The 24,084-nt window shown below is 34.0% G+C and overlaps 1 protein-coding gene across 4 annotated transcripts in view; it reads right to left on the bottom strand.

The window, feature by feature from the left end:
- The window catches only part of LRP1 (LDL receptor protein 1), a 527,843-nt gene that overhangs the window by 88,417 nt on the left and 415,342 nt on the right, over nucleotides 1–24,084 (bottom strand). For all 4 annotated transcript variants that reach the window (XM_081745289.1, XM_081745273.1, XM_081745263.1 and 1 more), the window contains 5 exons: nucleotides 21,792–21,981; nucleotides 15,949–16,203; nucleotides 12,458–12,685; nucleotides 10,069–10,233; nucleotides 2,599–2,739 (listed from right to left, as the gene is read on the bottom strand). In XM_081745289.1, coding sequence (XP_081601415.1) covers nucleotides 2,599–2,739; nucleotides 10,069–10,233; nucleotides 12,458–12,685; nucleotides 15,949–16,203; nucleotides 21,792–21,981 — 979 coding nt within the window. The remainder of the gene's footprint in view (nucleotides 1–2,598; nucleotides 2,740–10,068; nucleotides 10,234–12,457; nucleotides 12,686–15,948; nucleotides 16,204–21,791; nucleotides 21,982–24,084) is intronic.

The raw sequence follows: 24,084 nt of genomic DNA, 5'->3' as shown, positions 1-24,084 counted from the left end.
TCATCAAGGCTAAGGTAAGGAAATGTTTTTGGTAGAATGAGGTAGATGTAAATTAAATGTATGTAAATTTAAGTGTAATATTTAATTTCCATCATTCTATTCTACTAAAAACCTTTCCATACCTTAGTCTTGATAGCCTTGACAACTGTCACGGAAAATTTAAAGTTTAATAGGATTTATTTCCTTTTAATTTATAATAATTCGAACAAGCAAAAGTGAGTATCTTTTAAGTATATTTTTAACAAATACTTCGAACTTCATCTTTTAATATGCGAATTAACGAGAAAGAAAAGCTCAACGTTTTATCCACTAGGTTACGGCCGTCAAACTTTTCCAATGAGTATTTTGACAAAATAAAAACAATTGAAAGAGGAACGTTTCGCCAGATACCACATTGTAAGTTTTCAACATAATATTTAAAAAATATTAAGCTGCTTATAAAGGCGTTTTCATGATATACTTAAATTACTGTTAATAAGGCTACTGTTCACGTGTCTTCTTTCCCGATGAAAGTAGTACGGCTTACTGGCCACCAGATGTTTTTTAAACTTTTTGTATTATTAGCGCCTACAGCTACTATAAAAGAAAGCTTGCATCGCTCACTTCGAAACTGGAGGAAAACAGAGGTTACAAAGGAATATATAGATAGAGAGGGGCTGAGGAAGTGACAGAATTTCAAGGAGGGAGAGAGTTATTGTCTACTACTACTATCAGAACGTTGACCACAGGTGCGACAAAATATCCTCTTTTCATGCGTAACAAAACTGATTGAGACTTTTCTCTATCCGACTGTTTAGGACTGTTCCCAACTGCAAAAATGGCATCACAAAATACGATTCATTGTTCGAGGTATATTAGTCGTAAAAAGAAATGCATTTATTGGAACAAACATAATCTAGTTTCTACTCAATTCATGTGTGTGTGCTCCACAATTAACTTGATTTATTATAAATTAAGTTTGACCTTGATATATTTCGGTTCTGCTTCTAACAATAGTCAGAACGAAATTATCGCAATTGCATAAATCCATTTCCCTACATAATGAGCAGTACTACAAAGTTTAGTAGTCTTCTTATCGGAAACAATCGAATTATTAGTGACTGTTATACATGAACAATAGTTATCTTCAACAATGAGAGGATCAACAATATGGAGAATCTACATATACCAGGTACTGATGTGTTCATTTTGTTTAGTTAGTTGTTTTAGTTGAACTCTTTAATTGTCTCTTATTTTTATGATTACGTATCTATTTCCATATAGCAATATTGGTGAAGGTGGCGCCATCCTTTAACCTAGAATCAAACTATCTGAAGGTCCAAAACAACCTTAATGTTGTATTACTATATTAGCCATCGTATAGAACACCTTATATCTGACTCTGAAATTTTGACTATATATTATGAAGAGATTTACACAATATTAGAATTATATGTTGTTTTAAAATTAGTATGTCATTCTGTCGCATCAAAGAACTGTCCGTTTTAAGGACAAGATGGGAGCATGTATTGCGGTTGAGAGCGTGTTGTCTTAGACCGGTACCCTTTTCAGTGTACATCATGGTGTGGTTGGGAAAACATAGTACCTATCTTCTTGAGGAGTTTTAAAAAATAGCGGGTTACTCTTAGCAACGAAGCGTGCATTCTACCTCAGCCTCGCGCAAGAGTGAAATTCAGTACAAAACAACGTAAAACATTCTGTACACTATTCAGAAATAATAATAATAATAATAATAATAATAATAATAATAATAATAATAATAATAACAATAATAATAATAATAATAATAATAATAATAATAATAATAATAATAATAATAATAATAATAATAATCACCACCACCACCACCACCACAATTGCCTTTTCTTCAGTTTTGAATCTATTACCTTCCCAAATAGGGAAGGTGTTTCTCGCGCACTCTTTATTATAGCATTTCACACTGAATGCGATTTTGAAAATAAGAAAATGATAAAAATAAACCTAATCCCATGATAATTTAATATTGGGATCTAAACGCATTACGCAATACTTACACATATAAAGCAAGGAAATGAGTGAATTTTAGCAAAGATGTAAATGCTTATGAGAGGATATTTCTACAGGATGAAAGCACGTAGTTGTTATCCAAGAATGTATATAAAAAGAAAGGCTGTCATCGAAAAGAGAAGAGAAAATGATAAAGAGTAAACTTCTAATTTTAGTGATACGTACATGCACTTATTAACACCCAGACAAAAATAAGAGAGATTACTCGTAACCACGGGATTTACAAATTTAAATTAATGGTTAAATTTCAAATTAGAATTTAACAAAGAGACAAGGTGCAAAAATAAAACAGTCATATACGTTATAATAGCAGTTTGTATGAAGATTACCAGGCTATTACACACTGACGAAGTCGAAGGGAAATCCAGCAAAACGATCGTTAGATGAAACCTATTTGAAACTACGACCTGGAAACCTAGATGATATTTGAAATACGTACTAAGCTTTGAAGAAGTACTTAACAAGGAAATTTTGAAATTGGTTATCTGAAAACTAGACAAACTTATAAAGGTCAAAAGCATTTAATTTATTAACTTAAAACAAGGAACATACCGCAAGTCTGTTCATCAGAGCTCAGTTCATGAGCAGCAGCATCATTACAATCATCTTCTCCATCACACCGCCAATTTTTAGGGATACATCGGCCATTTTTGCACTGATGTTGGTTTGGTTGACATGTATGTTCTTCTTCGGCTGCAATAATAATTGTACAAGTACTGTAACAACTTGTAATATATTAAAACTTTGTATATTGTAGTTACAGAGCACTTATGGACATGTAAAACATATATCCACTGGAATCTTTTAGTGGTAAGACATAAAGCTAAATAAGAAATAATAATAATAATAATTAATTAATGTACATGTTACAGTTCAACGCTGGAATGATGATAACGGAAATATAATCAAGTGGAAATTTGTCTCGTGAGCTTTTCACAAACTTCACGTTACACCACAAGTCACAATAATAATAATAATAATAATAATAATAATAATAATAATAATAATAATAATAATAATAATAATAATAATAATAATAATAATAAATAACTATTTCAATCTTCAGGAGAAAAAGTCAAATAAATGGTACAAAATTTTTACTCACTCATTAGACGTTTTGATAAGCTAAATTAGAAAACTCACCCCATCAATATACCATCCTTTGTGGCCTTTCCCAAAAGAAATGCATTCGTTATGCTATATTATAGGGTTGTTAATGAAATATTTAATAATAAAATATAAACAAAATTGCTATAAACATTGTCGAAAGAACTGACCGAACAAAATTATAAAATTATTAATGAAATATATTGATAAAATATAAGGACAACCATCTTAGTCATTCTTCAAAAACTTGTTGAGAAACAGCTCAACTTACTAGTAAACTTCCTTTTCTCGATTTTTTTAAAGAAAAATAACCTGCCAGACTTTAAAGTTCTTGGTGAAATATTTATGAAAAAGGAAAAAAATCATTAAAGCCAATTTTGAGAAACCCGTTAAAAGAAAATTCACCTCACTGGTGAACTACACATTAGTTTCAGGGTGTTTTCGAGAGGAACCATTTACACCATATTCTAAAGTTGTTAATGAAACATTAAAATCTGTGTAGCTGTTTTCCAATACTACTACAATAATAATAACAATGTGAAAAGAATGAACTCACGGTTATCCCGGTTAGACTAAAGGAGACGGTGATGATGAGAGATGAGTGAAATGGTGGAATGAAGAAAGTGGGAGGAAACGGAAGAACCCCGAGAAAACCCCACGAGCAGTGTTTGTCCACCACAAAGTCCACACGGCGCGAGCTGGGATCGAACCAGAGACCCCAAGCACCGGAGGTGAACGCTCTACTACTGAGCCACCACGTCCCCTATAACAATGTGGACATGGTGAATCAGTGATAGGGATTCCACCTCTAACAAGTGGATCCCAGGTTCAATCCCAACCCCCGTCAAATGGCCTTGTGGTGGACAAACACTATGTGCATGGGTTTTCTTGGAGTTATCCCACTTTTGTCATTCCACCATTATCATTCATCTCATTATTACAGTTTCCCTTAGCCTCGGTGCATGATCATGGGACGCTAAACTCAAAATAATAATTCCTTTGGAATTTCTGCAAAAATCAATGACACTAATTTGCAAAGGCTGTCATCAAAATATTAATATAGAACTATAAGGAAAATTATTGCCGCTGTTTCCGAGAAGTGTAGTTGGTGAAAGCCTACTGCACCAGCGAACTCAGTCTTTGGGGAAGTTTAATAACCCCATATTGTAAAGTTGTTATTGAAATATTTAACTGTGAAGTGTACTCAAAACTGCTGGTGTTTTCGAAAAAAAATATCCGCCAAAGCTCACTCCCGTCAGTAAATTATCCTTTTTGAATTTTTCAGAAAGAAATTACTTATATTCTAAGTAGAAAAAAAGCATGGATCATCTAGAATATATCGTCCTGAAAAATCACTTCACAATAAAACTGCTTTTACTGGAATTTTTCAGAAAAATTACTTATTACATTAGAGAATTGGTAATGAAGTGTGTATGCATTTACTTACGAAATATGAACTAAATGAGCTGAACAGTGTTTGAGAAAATCGTCTGAAAATCTCAACACCACATAAACTAGTCGTTCTGATTTTTTAAAAGAGAAAGACGGCTTTTAGTATAATGTTGATAGTGATATATACAATAAAATTGCTGAGTCATTTCGAGAATATCTTGGAAACATTCATTCCCGTCAATAAAGCTCTTTCAGGACCTTTTCGTGAGCAGCAAATGATGCAATAGATTTCCTAATGTTATATTTATGAAAATGAAAAAAGCAGTTTCAGTTAATTTCGAGAGAATAGACATATTTGGTGTTCACTCTTCAGTACTTTCGGATGTACGGAGGAAATCCGAAAAACACCCCTGGAAAAGCCTAGAAATACCCTCAACTTCAAAATTTTGGATCGATACGTTTGACGGCGTGGTCTCGAGACCTGTATGCATCTCGAGGATGAACATCCAGAAACTATTTTCTCGACAAGTGGGAGTCGTGAAACGTGTAATTTTGTTGAAATATCGAATTCGACTTTTTTTTCACAATCACAAGACTTTCATTAATCTTATTCTCGCTCGAAATTCGAAAGGAAAATTATACACGTTTCACATGAAAAATTATATTATGCTTATATACACCGAACACAAAGAAAGAATTATTAAAATCTCCACGAACTTAAAGTGTAGTTCTTTTGGTATCTTTCCTTTGCTTCCTAGTCCTGTAGAAGGGTAATGGATTTTGCTCAAAATGTATTAGCTTGTACTGTTACACGTAGTTTGTAAAAATAGGTGAAATTAAGATTGTATTAAATTTTATTTTGATTGTATATATATTACCTATTACTGCATATGTTTACCCAAAATACAGATTTTGAGTATATATTTTATTAAGTTAACTAAACTGTTCATTTATTAGAGACCCAACATAACACTAAAGCACAGTTTAAAATATTAAATTGAAGGAAATGTGGACTGAAGCATATCAGAAAATTCTTATAAAGAGACTAACGGTAACCTTGGAGCAGGAAACCTACCCAAAAGTTGTTATAACATCATAATCCGATATACAAAGAAACATAGTGCAATAATGTTACTGAAAGTAATGTCATATTTGACAGCAATCATCTTTACTTCAGGCCAAAAGCTGATCATAAATTAATAACAAAATTGAGAAATATCCACTGACTCATTTGGTGCAAAGACAAACTTGAATTATTTATTCTAAAAAATCTCCTCAATAAGAAACCTTTCCTCCTCAGTTTATCACTAGACTGCAGCAAACACTCGTGGATGTTAAAAGTTTTCGTGGAATGAAACTAACAGCAGAGAAAAACATTATAAATAAATAAAATAAAGTTAAAAATATGCACTTCGTTGGAGTTTTAATTTCATCACCCAGTGTACTTAGTATTATATCTAAAGGTATTTTTCAAAACTATGACTTTGAAACTGTGTTCAAAAAGTCGCATCTATATCCTTTGTAACTGCTGAAATTATAACAGTCACCAGGTTATAGAAGTATTTTTTGTGGACGTTCTGTATATTTTGTAAGGATAGTAATTATTTTTCGATTTATACTTTATTCTGCGACGCAAATAAGTTCTTTCTTCGATGAGAGCTGTTTTTCTTACCACGCAACAGGTCAAAGAAGTCTTTATCGTTTATTCATATATATATATTTAAAACGTTGCTTTGTGGTGAGAACATTTTAGTGACCGACGAAGGTTTTCAGTGTTTCTCCCTAGACTTATTAATATGCAAAAACTAAGCACCCCGGACAAAAAATTAGTCACTCCCTTGGTACTCACGTTAATACCGTGTAGCACCGCCCCTGGCATGGATAACCGCCTGCATGCGGTCGGGAAGGGAGTCCACAAGGGTCTGCAAGGCCACCACATTCAGTTGAACCCACTCACGGAGGATAAGATCACGCAATTCCACCAAACGTCGGGGATGCTGATGTCGAAGTTTCACTCGCTGTTCCAAGTGGTCCCACAGATGCTCAATTGGGTTGAGGTCCGGTGATTTTGCGGGCCATTCGAGGTGTGGTAGGGTACCTGAGTGTTCCTCAAACCAGTCACATATGGGTCCAGCTCTGTGAATTCTGCTGTTGTCGTCTTGAAAAATGGGGGTGTCTATAGCAAAGTCATCGCGAAGAAAGTGACTGAAGGGCAACACCTGCTCGTCCTGGATGTTCAAATAAACACGCTGGTTCATGTTCGTGGACACCTCAATGAGTGGGCCCACCCCATAGTACGAAAAACACCCCCAGAACTTGACAGAACCACCCACGGCCTGCACACACTGCGAATGAAATGCTTCATGTGACCGTCGGTGGACACGCCGCCAGGCGTCATTCGAATACAGGCAAAATCGTGATTCGTCAAACCACATGACACGGCGCCGGTCTGCTACTGTCCATGTTTGAGGATTATTGGCCCACTGCAGACGAGCAACTTTATGTGCATGTGTGAGCAGTGGCCTTTTGCGAGGTACCCGACTCCATATATTCATTGCATTCAGTTCCCGTCGCAATGTTCTCTCGCTGACAGGTTGGACTGGGCCTGCATTCACGGACTGCAGTAATTCCTGGCGGGTTTGGAAGCGATTTCGATTCACAAGCCTGGCAACATGTCTTCGGGCCCGATCTGTGAGGATCTTTTTCCGACCACAGTTCTGGCGTCGTGTTTCATGGTCACGTGTGTTATAACACTGCTTGTAGACAAGTTGAACGACCCGCAGCGAAACCCCAACAAATCGGGCAACTTCCATCACTGTGTGGCCATGAGCACGGCCAAACACGATTGCCCCTTTTTGCCACTCCGTCACGTCCGCACTCTTTCCCATCTTGCCGCACACACACCGCTTCGATCGGTTCTGTGTCACTCCACAGTAATACCCTCTGATCGCCTCGAGGCAGTGTACGCACGTTTGGTCATGTATACGACCAAAACGCCATTTGTACCTGTTTGCCGACGAAGCCTTGCTCTCGCGCAGGGGTGACTAATTTTTTTGTCCGGGGTGCTTATGTTTTATGGTTATTTGGAACTGAATTAAGTGTATCTTCTAATCATCTATGGAAATACTGAAACCCAGAGCACATCAGGTGTCTGAGCGATAGAAGGACGCCAGCCATATCGCTTTACCAGTTCGTTATATGAATGTTCCCACTATCAAGTTATCGCAACGTCTTGTGCGTCGTGGCCAGTGGACTAAAATTAACGTTAACTCTTTTTTATGTTCTATTTGCATGCACACACAGGTGATTTAGCCTGAGTGTTTTTGAGAATGAACTGCCAACATTGATCAGGTGATCAGTGCAGCTCGTATCTCGAACCTCTGAGTTCGATGAGTCTTACTCCAGAACTGTGAGCAGAAACCACGCACGTTGCATCGGGCATCAAGTATAATGTTGTGCTAAGGGGCATCCGTTATTAGCCAGTCAAGGACCTAGTTATGGCTAACCCTAATCAGTGAAATCTCAGGTTCACATACCTAGTGCGTCCAAATTATAAACGCGCCCTCCAACATTATTATTCCACTCTGGTGACTATATATTTTTTGCTGAAGACTAATGTCGACCGCCAGGAATTTTTTCGGAGCAGCAGCCATACTACTTTGTGGGATCATCCCGATGTTACTCCCACAGTGCTAATCCCCCAAGTGCATTAATGGTGTAAGAAAAGTATTTATAGTGGAATCCCAATCATAATCTTCCATTCTAATATATAAAAGTGATAAAGGGCTATAGTGTAACAAAAAGCAAAGTGTGATCTTATTAGTGAAAATAATTATATATATTTAGTGTTGAGTGTTGTGATTGTTTCCTTCTACGTTATTTTTTTATAGTATTTTAATAAATAAGCATAGTGTCATTTAATCCAGTGCGTTTTTGTTACATGTATGAATAATGTTTGTGTGCGTTGTGGTCTGAATGATGGTCTGATCATCCGTGAGGTTTTCGAGACCAGACATCCGAACCTCTCTGTACCTAATGCTCATCTCGTTATTGAGACCGGCGCGCAATTTGGGAACGATTTTGTAATTCCTTTTTGGAGATGTCCTTCAACGTCTTACCCAGGTTAAGTCCAGGTCTCCGAAAAATACTCTTGGCAGGACAACGGAGGACACACCCCGGAAAGCGATTATAAATAAATTGACGCCCGAACAGCGACCAGACTTGGCGATTATAAAATATAGAGAAAATACGAGTATTATTCCGAATCCTAATTCTCAAATTATTTATTTGCGTTGCTCCGGTTTTCATATACTCTTACAACAAAATATAGTATATACTACTTTCTTAGTGGACTCGCCTTGCTCTGCTAGAAATAGAAGCTAGAGCAGAGACAGCCAACTGAACGAACGCGTACTACTACTAGTACGCGGACCCTCCTAACTATTACACGCAACGTCAGAAGCAGAGATAAGGCAAACTTCAGTCTGAAAGTTCTTGAGTCGTATTTTCAAAACCACACACGCAAAATATAGCCTACAGTGTACTGCCGGTTGACTATTATGGCCTACTACCTGATATCGGGCAATACAGACACTTGTACATATAAATAAGACATAGTAGATTGTGTAGTAACATTTAAAGTATACTCATTTCACACTTATTTTTAAATCCACAAACTCTATAACTTTTAGCCTGAATTTCGAAATCTAACAATGTAGCTAATAATTCAGTTTTCCTTTTGAATCTTTGCATAATATTTTCTTCCACACAGGTCTTCCATTGTTAATAAGTAGGTTAAACCCGTTTCAACAAGATTATACTGTTGCGACTACAAGTTCAACAGTTCTCCCTACATATTAATTTATCGATATATCCTAACGAAAGTACCGATTTGAGTAGCTTCTTTTGACACAGAAAGAGCGTAATTGTTTATACACCAATGAAAACAGTATTCAAAAAGTAGTTTATCTGTTACGAAGTTTTTGATAGAATAAGGAACCATATTTATTTTTGCTGGCATATATACAATGTGTTCGAAAATGAACTGTCCTAGCATTATCTTATTCCAATAATATACCAACGATATCAGTACAGTAACTTAAAAAAATAAACAAATAAATAAATATAAAAAGTACACATATTCTTTACATATCAAAAACACACACACTGAAAGGTGATTTTTTAAAAATACTTTTATATTAAAAGAAAGAGAAAAAACTTGAACCACGAGAACACTAAACAATATTGGCATAATAATATTATATAATTATCGCAGCAATCTAATAAAGCATCACAACCAACTTAAAGTTAATACATTGGTCCTTATCTAAAACTGGCATATGCTATTGATTTTTTTTTTAGATAAATAAAAAAATTGAACATGTATAATGATAAATGATCTAAACTGTCCGAAAACTCACATCATAAGAATCATAAGAGTTCGTTGTTAAACACACTTCCTGTTTCTTATCATGTAATAGAAAAATAATGATAAATTCGTCATAATCGGCACTGTGAACTTACTTGTTTCTGGAGGATAGTCACAATTTTCTTCGTCACTGTTGTCCCAGCAATCATTTGTACGATCACAAATCCAATCTCGATGAATGCAAGCAGTTGTGTACTTGCAATTAATCAAAGAGGAAGCTGGTAAACGATCTGCTTCAATATCTGTACAATTGCGAGGCGCTGAAATAATTGAAATAACCATTAAGCGAAAGAATAACTTAGTTATCGTTATTTTAAGAAACACAAAATGCTATCAGAAAACATCGTGAATATAATTCTTCAGAATGGTATTTAAAAATAATTATGAACGATCAGATGGTTTGTTAGATTGGATTTATTGTCCCTTTCAGCACAGAGACAATATGGGACGTAGACCTATAGATTAAGGTTCTATCCAAACCACCGTAATGAGTACAAATTTCAATGCTCTCCCACCGGAAATCGAGCCCGGGATCCCGTGCACCAAAGACACATGCGCTTGACATTAAACCAGGAAGGACTGCTAAATATAAATCGAAATATTTCATTGAATACACTGGAGGTCAGTTCAACTGCGTATTTTTCCACCAACTTTAGGTAAACAAACAATCCATATAATTATTAACACCAACCTTCTAATGTATATTTAATTTGAAGTTTTTCCACTCAATTATTTCAAGCACCTCGCTGTAATCTGCAATCGACTTCGTGAGGATTTCATTTTTTTTTTAAAGTTAAGAAAACTTTCCACTTACTAATAGCATTGGATTGGAAAGAATATAATATAGGTACATTATGACTAATGATTCTAGTTTCTCTAAAAAAAATATTTACATATTATTATATATTATTTTATATAATATATAATATATTTAATATATAAAAAAATTTATATATTATTTTGCAAAATGTAAGTTACTTTTAAATATAAACAGTCTCTAATAAAAATATCCTCAAATTCTGGTTAGAATACAAAAACACATTTACTTATCTTTTGTAGAATATGTAAATAATTTTAAATTGAGTTGATTTTGAGTTTAACATCCCGTTCAGCAGCGAGGCTATATGAGACGTGGACCTACTGATTAACGTCGAATCCGAACCACATGAGCTCCCGCCGGGGTAAATAATTTTAAGCTCCAACTACAATCAGTGGGGTTAATATAACAATATGTACATTCTGCTATTCAAATATTGTTAGTATTTAAAAAGCCTTGATTTTTAAAATACTTCTCCAACACTGTTCAAGATTAAAGCGAGGCATCCGAAATCATTAAGTGAAAAGAAAACAAAAATCGGTATTAAGTGTACACCACAAAGAGGAGTTTGGTTTGTACGACGTAATATTTTCTCAATTAATATTGAACCGAAGGTCTATTGATTTCTATCCCTTCGGGTTTAGAAAAAGAATTAGAATGTAGACAGAATATATACTCGGGATGCTTAATTGACTGCAGAAAACAGCTTCTCGCTATCTGTAACCGTTTCCTACGTTAGAATAATCAATGTTATAACGTTATCTGCTACGTTGTAACACCAACGTTAAAACCGGAAGTGGTTGATTTCTGTAACTTCCAGTTTTTATAGAGAGATTAGCGTGGAGAATATATTTCTATGACGCTTAACTGATTAAAGATTTTTTTTTTTTAATTCAATACTGATCAATGTTCAAACCAAAAATGATTCATTTCTGCTTCTTCCGGTTTGAATATGGGATTAAGGGAGAATATGGTACCTATTCTTAAAACACTAAATCGGTTTAAAAAAATAATTCTTACTATCTCTTATTGTTTTTTCTCTATGTAGACTATTGAAACTGGATGGGTTTCTATCACATCCAGTTTTAATAGAGAGTTAAGCATGAAGATAAAATGTATTCTTGGGACGCTTAATCCTTTGCAGCAAACCTCTTCTTGCTATCTATTCCAGTTTTCGCTCTAACGTACAAACCGGAAATCGTTGATTTCTACCAATTTCGTTTTGAATACCGTCTTCATCAACGAACTTGATTCCTGGACTTTCTACATCCTGACCAAGTCTGGACGTACGAACACACGGACAGGGTACTTTTGGTAAACCAAACTCTTTAAAAGTGGATACATAATTAAAAACAAAAATTTTAAAATTTCAAACATGATAAACTGAACTGTCACCAACTAGACAAAGTAAAGTTCAATTTCGTACTTTAGCATTCAGTCCTAAAAGTTCTTTATACGAAATACCTCGTCTATTAGTAAAAGTGTTCGCAATTGAGTTTGAAAATGATGCATGATTAAAAAAAAAAAAAAAAAAAAAAAAAAAAAAAATTACAGAAGTATTCTTATCGTATTCTGAGATCGAGCTTCACCTCACAGCATATTTTTACTTTGTGTTTGGAGCGTTTAATAACCCATTATTCGTTTACTGATAATGTTTTTATACTTACGGCAGTTCATTTCATCACTTGCGTCAGTGCAATCTGGATCGTGATCACATCGAAATGCTGACATTATACACAGACCATCCGAAGCACAACGGAAGTGATTATCGCTACAACTGCAGTTAGCTTCATCACTCCCATCACCACAGTCATTCGCTAGGTCGCAAGTCTTATTTTCAGGTATACATCTATTATTTTCGCATTGGAAGTAACCGTCGATACATTTTCTCATTGCTGAAACAAGCATAAAAAATCTTAATAATGTAATGAGAATTACAAACAAATAGGACAATTTCAGATTAAGATCTAACCTAAAATTTATGATAATGAGGTACGTTGTTTAGAATCTTAAGTGCAGTGTAATATTTAGGTGATATATGGAATAGTTACGTATCGATTTAAAACAAGGAACATTAGTCAATTTATTCAAAAGTTAAGAGAAATTCCATCAAAAGCGATTGTTACTTGAACTAAGTACAGTTTCTTATAAAAATTCTTAATAATCTACTATCAAGGTGTAAACACTTGCAGCATACCGCTTCTTTCCTATTATTTCTACTCATAATAATTAAGTGTCCCGTTCTTCACGAAAAATAAATATTTTAATAATCAACTTTATATATAATGGAAATTCATTTTGAAAACGTAAGGGACATCTAAACTAGACCTAAAGGGGAAATAAGCAAAAGCACAGCATTAAAAAAATCAATGGGTTAAATAAACAAAGACTGCCGAGATACACAATCCGTTAAGAGAGCAGAATAAATTGTGGTTAAAAAAGAACAGAAAAAAAGGAATTAAAAGAAAGAAAAGGCACACAAAGGATGTACTATCATCTTGTAATTTAACGAACAGAGTGTGATTCTTTACTACAAGTTATCACCAATTATTACTATGATATACTTGATATATTCTAGACTATCTACAAATTCTAAGTCCTACTACAATTATAATCCCTTCATACGTGTATACAGAATTCGACTAACTAGATCATAATATTCCAATGTTGTGCTGTGCTAACCCAAGTTCAGATAGTGACTTCACATACAGCATCAATCACATTAGGAAGGTGATACAAGTTTCGTCACTAATGCATTAATATACTTCCTACCATTTTGCGTCGACCTCACGCATTAAAGTAGATGATTTCGTGGTTAATTTGACGGCAGTAGTTTTCTAGAAATAATAAAATTGTTTGTGCTTGCGATTTTTTTCCTAATTTCCAAGCTCATAAAAAATTGAAAACTAGAGTATTACAACATACTCTTTTTAATTAATTATATTGAAGCACATAATTATTGAAAAGATATATATGTATGTATATCCCAATAAACATTGCACAACTTCAAGCATATATAAATCTAACAAGGAGTTCGTTTGCCCGTTTAACATTGCGCAAATACAGACCTGAGTCAAATAACAATATACGCGGATTTTGTTTTAACAGTTTGAAACACTGAAGATTCTGATACCTAACATTTTTATAATTCAAACAGAATTAAAATTGCAGGAATAAATGTGCATACAATTCACTACCTTATAACATGAATATATTTTGAATAGAAAATTCCCTTCTATTGTATTTTATTCTTACTGAAAAATTTTACTTAAGTAAATTATTTTTAAAATATACCAGTTCTAAGCCTTGTATGTTAGATTTTATCTACATTTGACATATTTTCAAATATGTATTTGACATTATGCTGAAAGTATTACAATGATTATCTTTCGTGTTTACAGATGCTGCTGCTGGATAGAAAAAAATATTTATTAGTCCATATACACACGTAATAATAGTTAGGATGAATAACCGAAGAACAGCAGGAACAAGCCGGAAAAAGTCTCAGGCTCGAATAAATATTTCGATATTTGAAGTTTAAACAAATTGAAAGGTATGAATACTTATAAAGCTTTTATTATTATTATTATTATTATTATTATTATTATTATTATTATTATTATTATTGACATTTCAATGTAAAATTTCTAGCATTTTGAAGTAAAAACATTTATTTCACAGATGAACACACAGAAAGTAGATGACATTAGGTATCTACAAACTTGTAAAATAATGACAGGGCAAGGTCCTCCAGTTAAGGCTTCACAATAAAAGTTTTCTGTGCTTGTTAGGGATTTGGAAAAGAACCTATTTTAATTTTCTTCTCATTCAAAAGTCTGGACATTGAATATTTATATAATAAACGCAGATCAGATCAGGTAAAAGTACCAATGACTCCCTTAATCTTGTATTTTTTTTTCTTTCTTTCTTTCTTTCTTTCTTTCTTGAGGAAAAATTGTAAATGCTATAACTAATAAAAACGTTAGGAAGCGAAATTTCTCACTTCCTTTCTTACCAAGAAACAAAATTAAGACAGATATTGAAAGAAATTAGCTGGGTACTATGAATTACAATTCAACTACTCTGACTGAAGTGTAACGCCTCACACAATAGCATTGCAAATACCCATTCGTGGACATTATATTGTGAACAATAGATTTTTTGAGTTCATAAGGTATCTTGAAATATAAATATATAAATATTTAGTTAGTTAATACTTTTCCGAACAGAGTACATACTTATTTATTAAAATTAAAATAAGTCATAACAGTTTTAATAACTTAACGTTACCTTTATCAGAGTTAAAGTTATTGAAACTGTTACGACTTATTTTAATCTTTAAAAATAAGTATATACTCTGGTCAAATAAGTATTAATTATTTAAGTAATAGTTTTAGAGTAAATATGGATAAAGTTAGATATTTAATACTCAGTCATAATTGAGTTTTAGGAAGATTGAGTCTATTTCATTTATAAGTATTTGTAACTACACTTTGAAATAGAATGCGAAGTATATTACATTTCATCCGAAGTAAACATATACAACAACAAATTTCACGAAATATGAAATGTAGTGAATATACATTACAAATACAGAAACAAGGGTTCATAATTGCGCAAGGTTGGTCGTAATAAACATTCCTGGTGCAATTGCATGACAAGATATTTTGGTAAAATATTCTTATTTCATCAAATAACGCAAAAATGATGATAAAAACAGAAGTGCATTTATTCTACCATGCAGAAAAGTTTGTGCAATATAGGAATATGATTTTTAAAGATTTTTTTAATATGGTATAGACAATTTACACTGGCTTTTCTTCCTCTGTCCCACCATATCGAATATTTGTGATGTTATTTCTTAAACCTTTCCTTTTAGCTGCAAGCTTTCAAACTACTAATTCAGGCATTCATTAAATAAATGCTTAAAATATTATCTTCTTATCAGTATGATTCTTATTGTCAATAATAATAATAATAATAATAATAATAATAATAATAATAATAATAATAATAATAATAATAACAGATAAAAGTCATTTGGAATATGTAATTTGCACGTTGTTTTGATAATGTAGTTCATGTAGTTCTTGTCGACTTCTGTGAGTAAGTCCTTTTCATGATTTGAAATCATTAGACTAAGTAATATGAATCTTACCACAATATCTCGGATCTTCGTCAGAATTATCCTCACAATGGAACACACTATCACATGTCAAGTAATAAGGAATACAACCACCGGCACTGCACTGGAAACTGGAGTTATCACAAGTGTCACTCTTGCTCACGCACCGGAATCCATCGGGCATCAGTTGACGGCCCACTTTGCAACTACACACCACCGTGCCTTTTGCATCCAGCTGACAAATATCTTCACAGCCTCCATTCAAAGTAAGGCATGGGTTCGCAGCACCTGCAAATAATTTTAATTTTAAATTGCAATATAAATCAACTTGAATAAAGACATACCAGCGTCACCTATGGGACTTAAATCCTTAGTTTATGGTTAAACTTTGCCTTGCAGCTATACAATGTTAAACTATTATTTTATTTTTTTCAAATTTCTATGATTTATCCTTCTCAATAAGAGGTATAACTATTATTATTTTTATTGTGATTATTATAGTGCGGGACAAAGTAACTACCTCAGATTTTGAAATTCCGAGTTGTGTCTGAAAATCAGGTAATCTATTACAGACATTTTGCATACTAATCTTCAAGATACGATTCGAAAACTTAACTAGTATGTCATCTATAGTGGAAAAAATAGTCCTTCATTCTTGGCAGATCTTGATTATAAATACACATTCCTCGCAACAGGTTTGCTAAGTCCAGGCCCGAAATTTGGTGACCAATAACTCGGGAAATAAATACTTACACTTTACAAAATTTGAGAAGTTGATAGACCTTAACAAGCTTAATACGAGCGTGAAATACCATGGTATGCAGGAGTTTGATTCTTGAGTTATTGGCTACCAAAATTGGGGCTTGGACTCAAGTAACTCCAAACCTCAACTTCAATGACAAGTAGCTCGAGGACAAAAGATCTCCACAGAATAATATTTCATAGCGTAGTAAGCTCATGGTCTACCACCAAATTTGGTCAAATCGAAAAAGTTTTGTCAATCACATTTCAGTGAAATTTCTTGATTTCACTGAGTTCAAACCTTACTTCGATGGTTAATAAGCTGTAAATTAAAGAACTGTATACCATAATGTTTTATATTATATTCGAATGTGTACAAAGTTCGCCAATATTTACCTCCATACCAAGTCTAGTCAAGATCGGATAATTTTTTGTTAATAGCGATTTAGTGAAATTTCATTTCACCAAATCAAAAGTACAAATTTGGTAGTCAATAATTCGAGAAGAAATGATACGATAATATTTCATGTACGTACCAAACTATACGCAGTTAACTACCAATACCAAATTTCGTCAAGATCGGATTAGTATCACCGATAGCATATGGTATCATTGGTTCTAGAGAACAAAATGATATTGCTGAATCTTAATTTAGAACTTTATGTTTCTCATCAAAACAATAAACCTTTGAACTAACCTTCAACAACTCTTACTAATTTTATAACGCGAGACAGAAATGAATGTAACACCCCCAATTACTTCTCGCGTTCCAAATCATTATTGAAACTTAGGAGAAATCTGAATAATGATTGGTAACTATGTGTTTGGTCACGTCTGGGTTGTCAGTAAATAAAATGACAATTGGTTTACACTTTTTTCACTATTCCCATTGGGAAACACGTGCCGTGACCCAACCTCTTGTACTGGATTTGTAACTAAACTATAATCTGGTCCAAATAATATATATAACGCTATTTACATTTTAAAACATCGTGTTTTTAAACCTTGGTTAAAACTACAATTCTTTTACATTTATTGATTGTTTTCAGTTCATAGTTCAGTTATTAATGTTCATAGAATCATTACGTTCATGCAAAAATAATAAGCCTGTGAAACTACAAAACACAAATAGAACTGATGGCCGTATTACATATTTATGTTTAAAAAATCAACTAATAATATTATTAAGGTATGTATAATATTTTCTTTTAACCCTTCGTAGTTTTGTGGCTCTGAATATACGTAATGCACGATATGCTTTTACACTGTTTCTTTTTCTTAACTGTGTAACATGACGATGCTAATACAAATGCTATCCTATCAATATTTCGCTACTGTAATCTTTTACAATGATTGTACTTCCTGAAATGGCTACTAGTCAATCGTACTAGTATAATATTCCTCAATGACAGCTACAATCTAATTTGTAGAAGGATTTTTGACAATTCCCAGACAATGTTTTTACTTACTGACTCGCAACCTTTGCGATGATGTCAGAATGATTACAGAATGCAACAAATTGCAAGGTCACAAAAAGTTTTTTCGAAAAGGTGGGCGTTCTATATGTATTTCGACCTCCTGAATTCGAAAATGATACTCAAAATATCGTATCACCAACAGTTTTGGCACAAATCGCTTACATTTGCAATTGATGACAATACAATATAATGATATTACAATATATAAGAAAACACCATATGAAGCTCAGAAGCAGCGCATCACTTTCAACAGTTGCGCCCCTAGCAGCACACAGCGAACTGTCACATTGGAAATTGCGCTTCCTGTTCGTCACTGTTTTGTTTGGGGAAGGAAGTACGTGTTAGTGTTAGTGTACAATGTCTATCCGAGGCTGTGTAAACTCTCCTAACAGTTTTTGTTATATTTGTGGTGAACTTGTGGTAGAAAAATGCCGAAGAAACATTAGTGATTTCGTCAAAAAGGTCTACCATGCCTATTTTGGAGTGAAACAAGGCAACATCAACAAACCATGGGCTCCAGAGATTGTATGTGTAGAAGATTTACGACGATGGGCGTCAGGAAAGAAGTCATTACGATTTGGCATCCCTATGGTCTGGCGGGAGTAACAATCATACCGACGACTGCTATTTCTGCTGTTGTAATATTTTTTTTTTTTTTTAACACACTTTAGTATCCGAACAACATTCGCTCAGCGATTCGTCCTGTTCCACATGGCCCGGATATACCTATACCACAACCTCCGCAGACATTAGATACGCACGACAGTGACGACATAGATACCGCGCAGGAGACGGATGATACGGAGTTTGAGGTAGGCACAGAAAAGGGCCCTATTCTGTTCAGTCAGTCAGATCTAAATGATTTAGTCCGTGATCTGGGACTGACAAAGGACTAAGCAGAGCTCCTACGGTCAAGACTGCGTGAAAGACATTTGTTAGCACCATTGTTCGTCCGTTACATTTTACAGACAAAGGGACTTGATATTCACACAATATTTTGCTCAAAAGGACTTGTTAGTGTACTGCAGTGATGTACAAGATTTGATAGGTCAGTTGAACATTTCGTACGCGACAGGTGACTGGAGACTGTTTATTGACTCATCTAAAAGAAGCCTGTAGGCAGTTCTGCTGCACATTGGTAATATGTATGCCTCAATACCTGACGGCCATAGTTGAGAACATGCTGACGAGATTCAAAGTGTTGGGATGCTCAATGAATCTGGAGTTACATTTTTACATTCGCATCTTGACGACTTCTCTCCAAATCTGGGTGCTGTAAGTGAGGAATAGGGTGAAAGATTCCATCAGGATATCAAGGGCATGGAATGACGATACCAAGGCACTTGGGATGTTCGGATGATGGGTGACTACGCCTGGATGCTTCACCATGAGTACCCGGAAATGCCGCATAAGAGGAAAAGCAGGGGCCACGCCATAACTTGTAACAAAGTACGGAATGAATGAGCTTAATGCAATGTGTTATCAATATTGGCAATGTATACGATTTGTGCCAAAACAGTGGGTGATAGGAAGTTTTGAGTATCATTTTCGAATTCAGGAGGTCGAAATACATACAGTACACCTACTTTTGCGAAAAAAAAAAATTCACTTATAATTTGTTTTCACCACACGTTGTGGCATTACAACACTTGAGGTGAAATTATAACACTCCACTGGAACGTACATTTACACAAGGTCCGCTCTTCGGCAGCTTGCCATGAATAACCTGGACAATAGCTATGTCATATGTCTGCCCAACAGTAAGAAGACTTGTGACTGGTTGGTTATTTGCGTACTGTCGTAATCTGTCCAATCAGAAGTGAGTTTTGAACCTTCTAAGACAAAGTGAAAAATTGCGTTGTATCCTTAAAAGCGTGTGAGAAAAAAAAAAAAAAAAAAATTCTCGTAATACTTTATGAATGTACGGCTTTGCTCTGCACACGCACAGATAAATCTTTCCATTTTCTTTGCAATTCGGTCACAAAAATATTGAAGGATGAAGTATCAGTGGTGTCAATTTAAGGTCACTTTTATCAAACTGGATGAAAAACAAATATATAATAAGGCTTTATTTCTTGCGAGGGCAAGAGCATAGTGTCGATCTCACATACCACACAATAGTCTTTTACTAAGTCGAACCCCAACTTTGATGGCCAATAACTCGGGAATCAAAAGCCTGTGCATCAAAAATATTCAATATGTGAACTAAGCTTGAGAGGTTCTATCACCATCCCAATTTTCGTCAAGATTGAACGAGTTTCATCGATCACGCATATATACACAATATATACCGGTACTGTCCTTTAAATATTGGCCATTTTAAAGAAAAAATCAAATGGGCCCAGAGATTTTTTTATAAACGTACATGTATGGGACAATACTTTACATGTGGAACACGTCATACTTCTTGTTTCAGAAGAGCGAGACCAACATTTGGTACATTACCTTTATTTTCTATCACAAATTTATCATGATACATTACATAATTTATCACACTAACTAAGAAACAAAAGAACTGAGTAACGAGAAGGCACAAATTCCATAATTCAGTCCAGAGAGAGCCGCTTTTCAAAGCAGGTATGCATTTAATCTTTACAAATTTTATATAATTACTCATACATACTGAAACTTTCAATACAGATTTTGAAAGTAATTACAGTTCAATATTCTATGACACACAGGGCTAGGAGAAAATTAATTATAAGGTGTTCAAAGGTTGTAGTGAAGATTTGCGTTTGCATGATACTGCACTCCTTGTGTGCTCTGATAATTTAATAAATATTTCTTGCTTTATTAGCGTAATTATGTTTTTATTTATTTATTTATTTATTTTAAATAACTGGAATTCCTCCCCTTCGAACTCTCCTAAACGAATTTTTTTGGAAGTCAAAATCTAGCTACATAAGTTTCTCGTTCCTGACAATGGAAGACTCACTTAAATTTAAAGAAAACAGATAAAATCATTATCTTCTCTTCGAAATAAATGTTTTTAATGTCTAGTATTTATCCCATACTTCATACGAAAATGACAAGAACTAAAATAAAATCACTTATCAAAGGTCTTCAACATTCATATTGCAATAGCAACAAACTGTTATCAATTACTATTCATCTTCTCCTAACTGTGACACACAAACTGCCAATACTCACACAGACAATCCTAATAGTTAAGCACATATTACTTGTAAATGTCTCGAAAGATCTGCATTTGCTTAATAGTCACATGTTACTGACATAATTAACTATGAAATTTATTCTGGCAAAATAAGTTTAATATGAAAGTGACACAACGCTTTTTTTTTTTTTTTTTTTTTTTTTTTTTTTTTTTTTTTAAATACAAATTTACCAGAGAACAGTTAGAGAAGGGATGAATACTGTACTATAAACGCTTGCCTTACCCGAACTGTGAAACAAAAGTCTTGATCTGGATGATGCCACATTTACACTACATCACTGAATTGCCAGTAAATTCTTTATTTTATACATAAAAGAAAACATTTCCGAATAATTTAATGATATCTAGAAGCAACACTATTTTAGATCATAATTTTTATTATAAGCAAAGGAAGACGACATTTCACTTTCGACTGTTATTGAGATTTGAAATTACAACAGATTTTATTTTTGTACCTAATAAATACAAGAGAAAATACTTACAATTGTCCGTGTCATTCGCAACAGCAATAATTCCCATTGGCCTAGGGACTTCTTTCCTTAGCCACACAACATCCTCTCCAGTGTATTTATTAGCACGAAGCACTGCATGTAATACCCAGTCGGTCCAGAAAATATAGTCCCCATAAACGGCAATGTCGAATGGATGTTGAGGAGTAACTTTGATTAGAACCTATAGCAGAAAAATAAAACAATTATGGATATCTTGTACGAGTATTTAACCACAATACAGCAATCTATTAAGAATTGCAACAGTCAATGGTCATAATTTCTACCAGAAATGTTTATAAACTACCAAGCACCTGGATCCGCCATAGTGCAAAATGTTCACCTTCTTAGAAGATTATTTTATACAAGAAAACTATGACACCAATGCCAAAAATAACTAGCAGCGGAAAATATATGAATTACTCATTCATTTCCCTGCTAGTCCAAATGAACGAGATTGCACAAAATCTAACACACTACAACAGTTCGAAAGGCTGCTGAAGATGCAACAAATTTAAACAACTAGCAACACAGTCAGCATCTGCTTAGCTTAGGATCTGGTCTGTATCGTTATCTATTAAATATATACACTACATGTCAACAGGCTTATGCCAGCCTTCCGATCCGATGAACATACAGAGAAAAAGAAAAAGATTGGAAATAGTAATTTCGAAGTAAGAGCAGAAAATGAATTAATTATTAGAAAATAGTGAAACACATACATAATACACACACTAATGGAGAGGTGAAATTTCTCCCTTGATTATTTACATGATTGAAGAAACTCAGAACGTTCTCGCCATGCACTTCTGTATTCTATAATGACGATCAAGCGAACATAATTGTCGAATTTTCGCTGTCAGCATTATCATGATATACGTAAGAAAAGTTTTTGATAGGAATATGTGAATTAACTAAAATGCTTTCTTTTTAAATTCTTCTATTTAACGAGATCTTCTTTCTGTTGCAGTATACACATTTTAGTTCTTAGCGCATCTTCTTCTAAGGTTGATAACGACGGTGAGGGTGTTAATTATGTTATACCAATTTCTGTCCAAAGTATCCATGTTGGAATTTAATTTTGATTCCTCCGTTCGATTAAACAAGGTCTTTCTATGAATGATTAAGCTTTTTTGGTCATTTCTGCTTTTCAATGCTGTGGTTTGTATCTTTCAAGTATTAGCCCAATGTTAGTGTATCGCTAGTTTGGCATTCCGAATATATTCTTTCGCTCTATTGTCAGTATTCCTTTCAGTCATGACTACATACAGATCATTATCAAAATAATGGAAATACCTGCAATTTGCAACACGTAAAATGTTTGAGGTGGTGTACTAGGTCATCGTCTGTAGTACGTTAAGCTAATAACGCAATTTTCAAAGATGACAATGAGCAATTCGTACTGCTGGAACTGCTGAGACGTGACTTCATGAACATCTGGATAAATTATAACACCTCCCCTGGCCTACCCCCCAACCTCAATACTATTCAGATCAGTTCTGGAGCTCTGGCTCCACAACAGTTATTCTTCTCATTCTCTCTGACGAAACTGAGTGCTGTATTGAATAAGGAAACGTAAACCACTCATCATTAATATGTCTCCATTCCATGATTAATCAGAGTTGTTTTTCAAGTAACGGTACTTCACGCCGTATTAATCTGGCAAGTTGCATTTTCGTCAGATGTTTCCATTATTTTAATAACGATCTGTGTGTCTTGGCATATACATGGTATCATTACAGACACATGCATAACCTATCGGGTTAGTGTAGGAACTTTTATATCTTCTGACGTTTTCCTCTATGATCTTTTGGGCTCTAATGCTGTGTTAAAATTATGCTTCTTGAGAACTTCTTGAATTTATTTGAAACCAAATGGAGTAAAGGTATAACTATCCATTTTATGGCATCACCACTTGTTTTAATACTGCCCGTTTTGAGTCATGTTTTACCCGATAACACGGATTTACTACTTTTATTTATTTAATAGGTTGGGCAAAAAATATTATTTTATCTGGCAATAGCTACGAATTAGAAGAAGAAAAAAACATTATAAAAATGTCATGAATAATCTCGATTTGTAAATGTTTTTATGTTGTTGCCGTTAGAGGTATATATATAATGTGTGTGTGTGTTATTCAGAAAGACGCCATATAAGTTAGAAGTGTATGGAATTGCTGAGAAGCAATTATCAATTATTTGGAAATATAGTGCTCCTAAGTGAACAAAATAGTGTCTAATCATTTAAATTATTATCGTAATAAACAGTAACAAGTTCTAATAAGTTT

Source organism: Thermobia domestica, chromosome 2 (genome assembly GCF_964235325.1).
Source record: "Thermobia domestica chromosome 2, izTheDome1.hap1.1, whole genome shotgun sequence".
Classification (NCBI taxonomy): Eukaryota; Metazoa; Arthropoda; class Insecta; order Zygentoma; family Lepismatidae; genus Thermobia; species Thermobia domestica.
The sequence above is the reverse complement of the archived record's forward strand: the minus strand, read 5'-3'. Positions and strand labels throughout refer to the sequence as shown.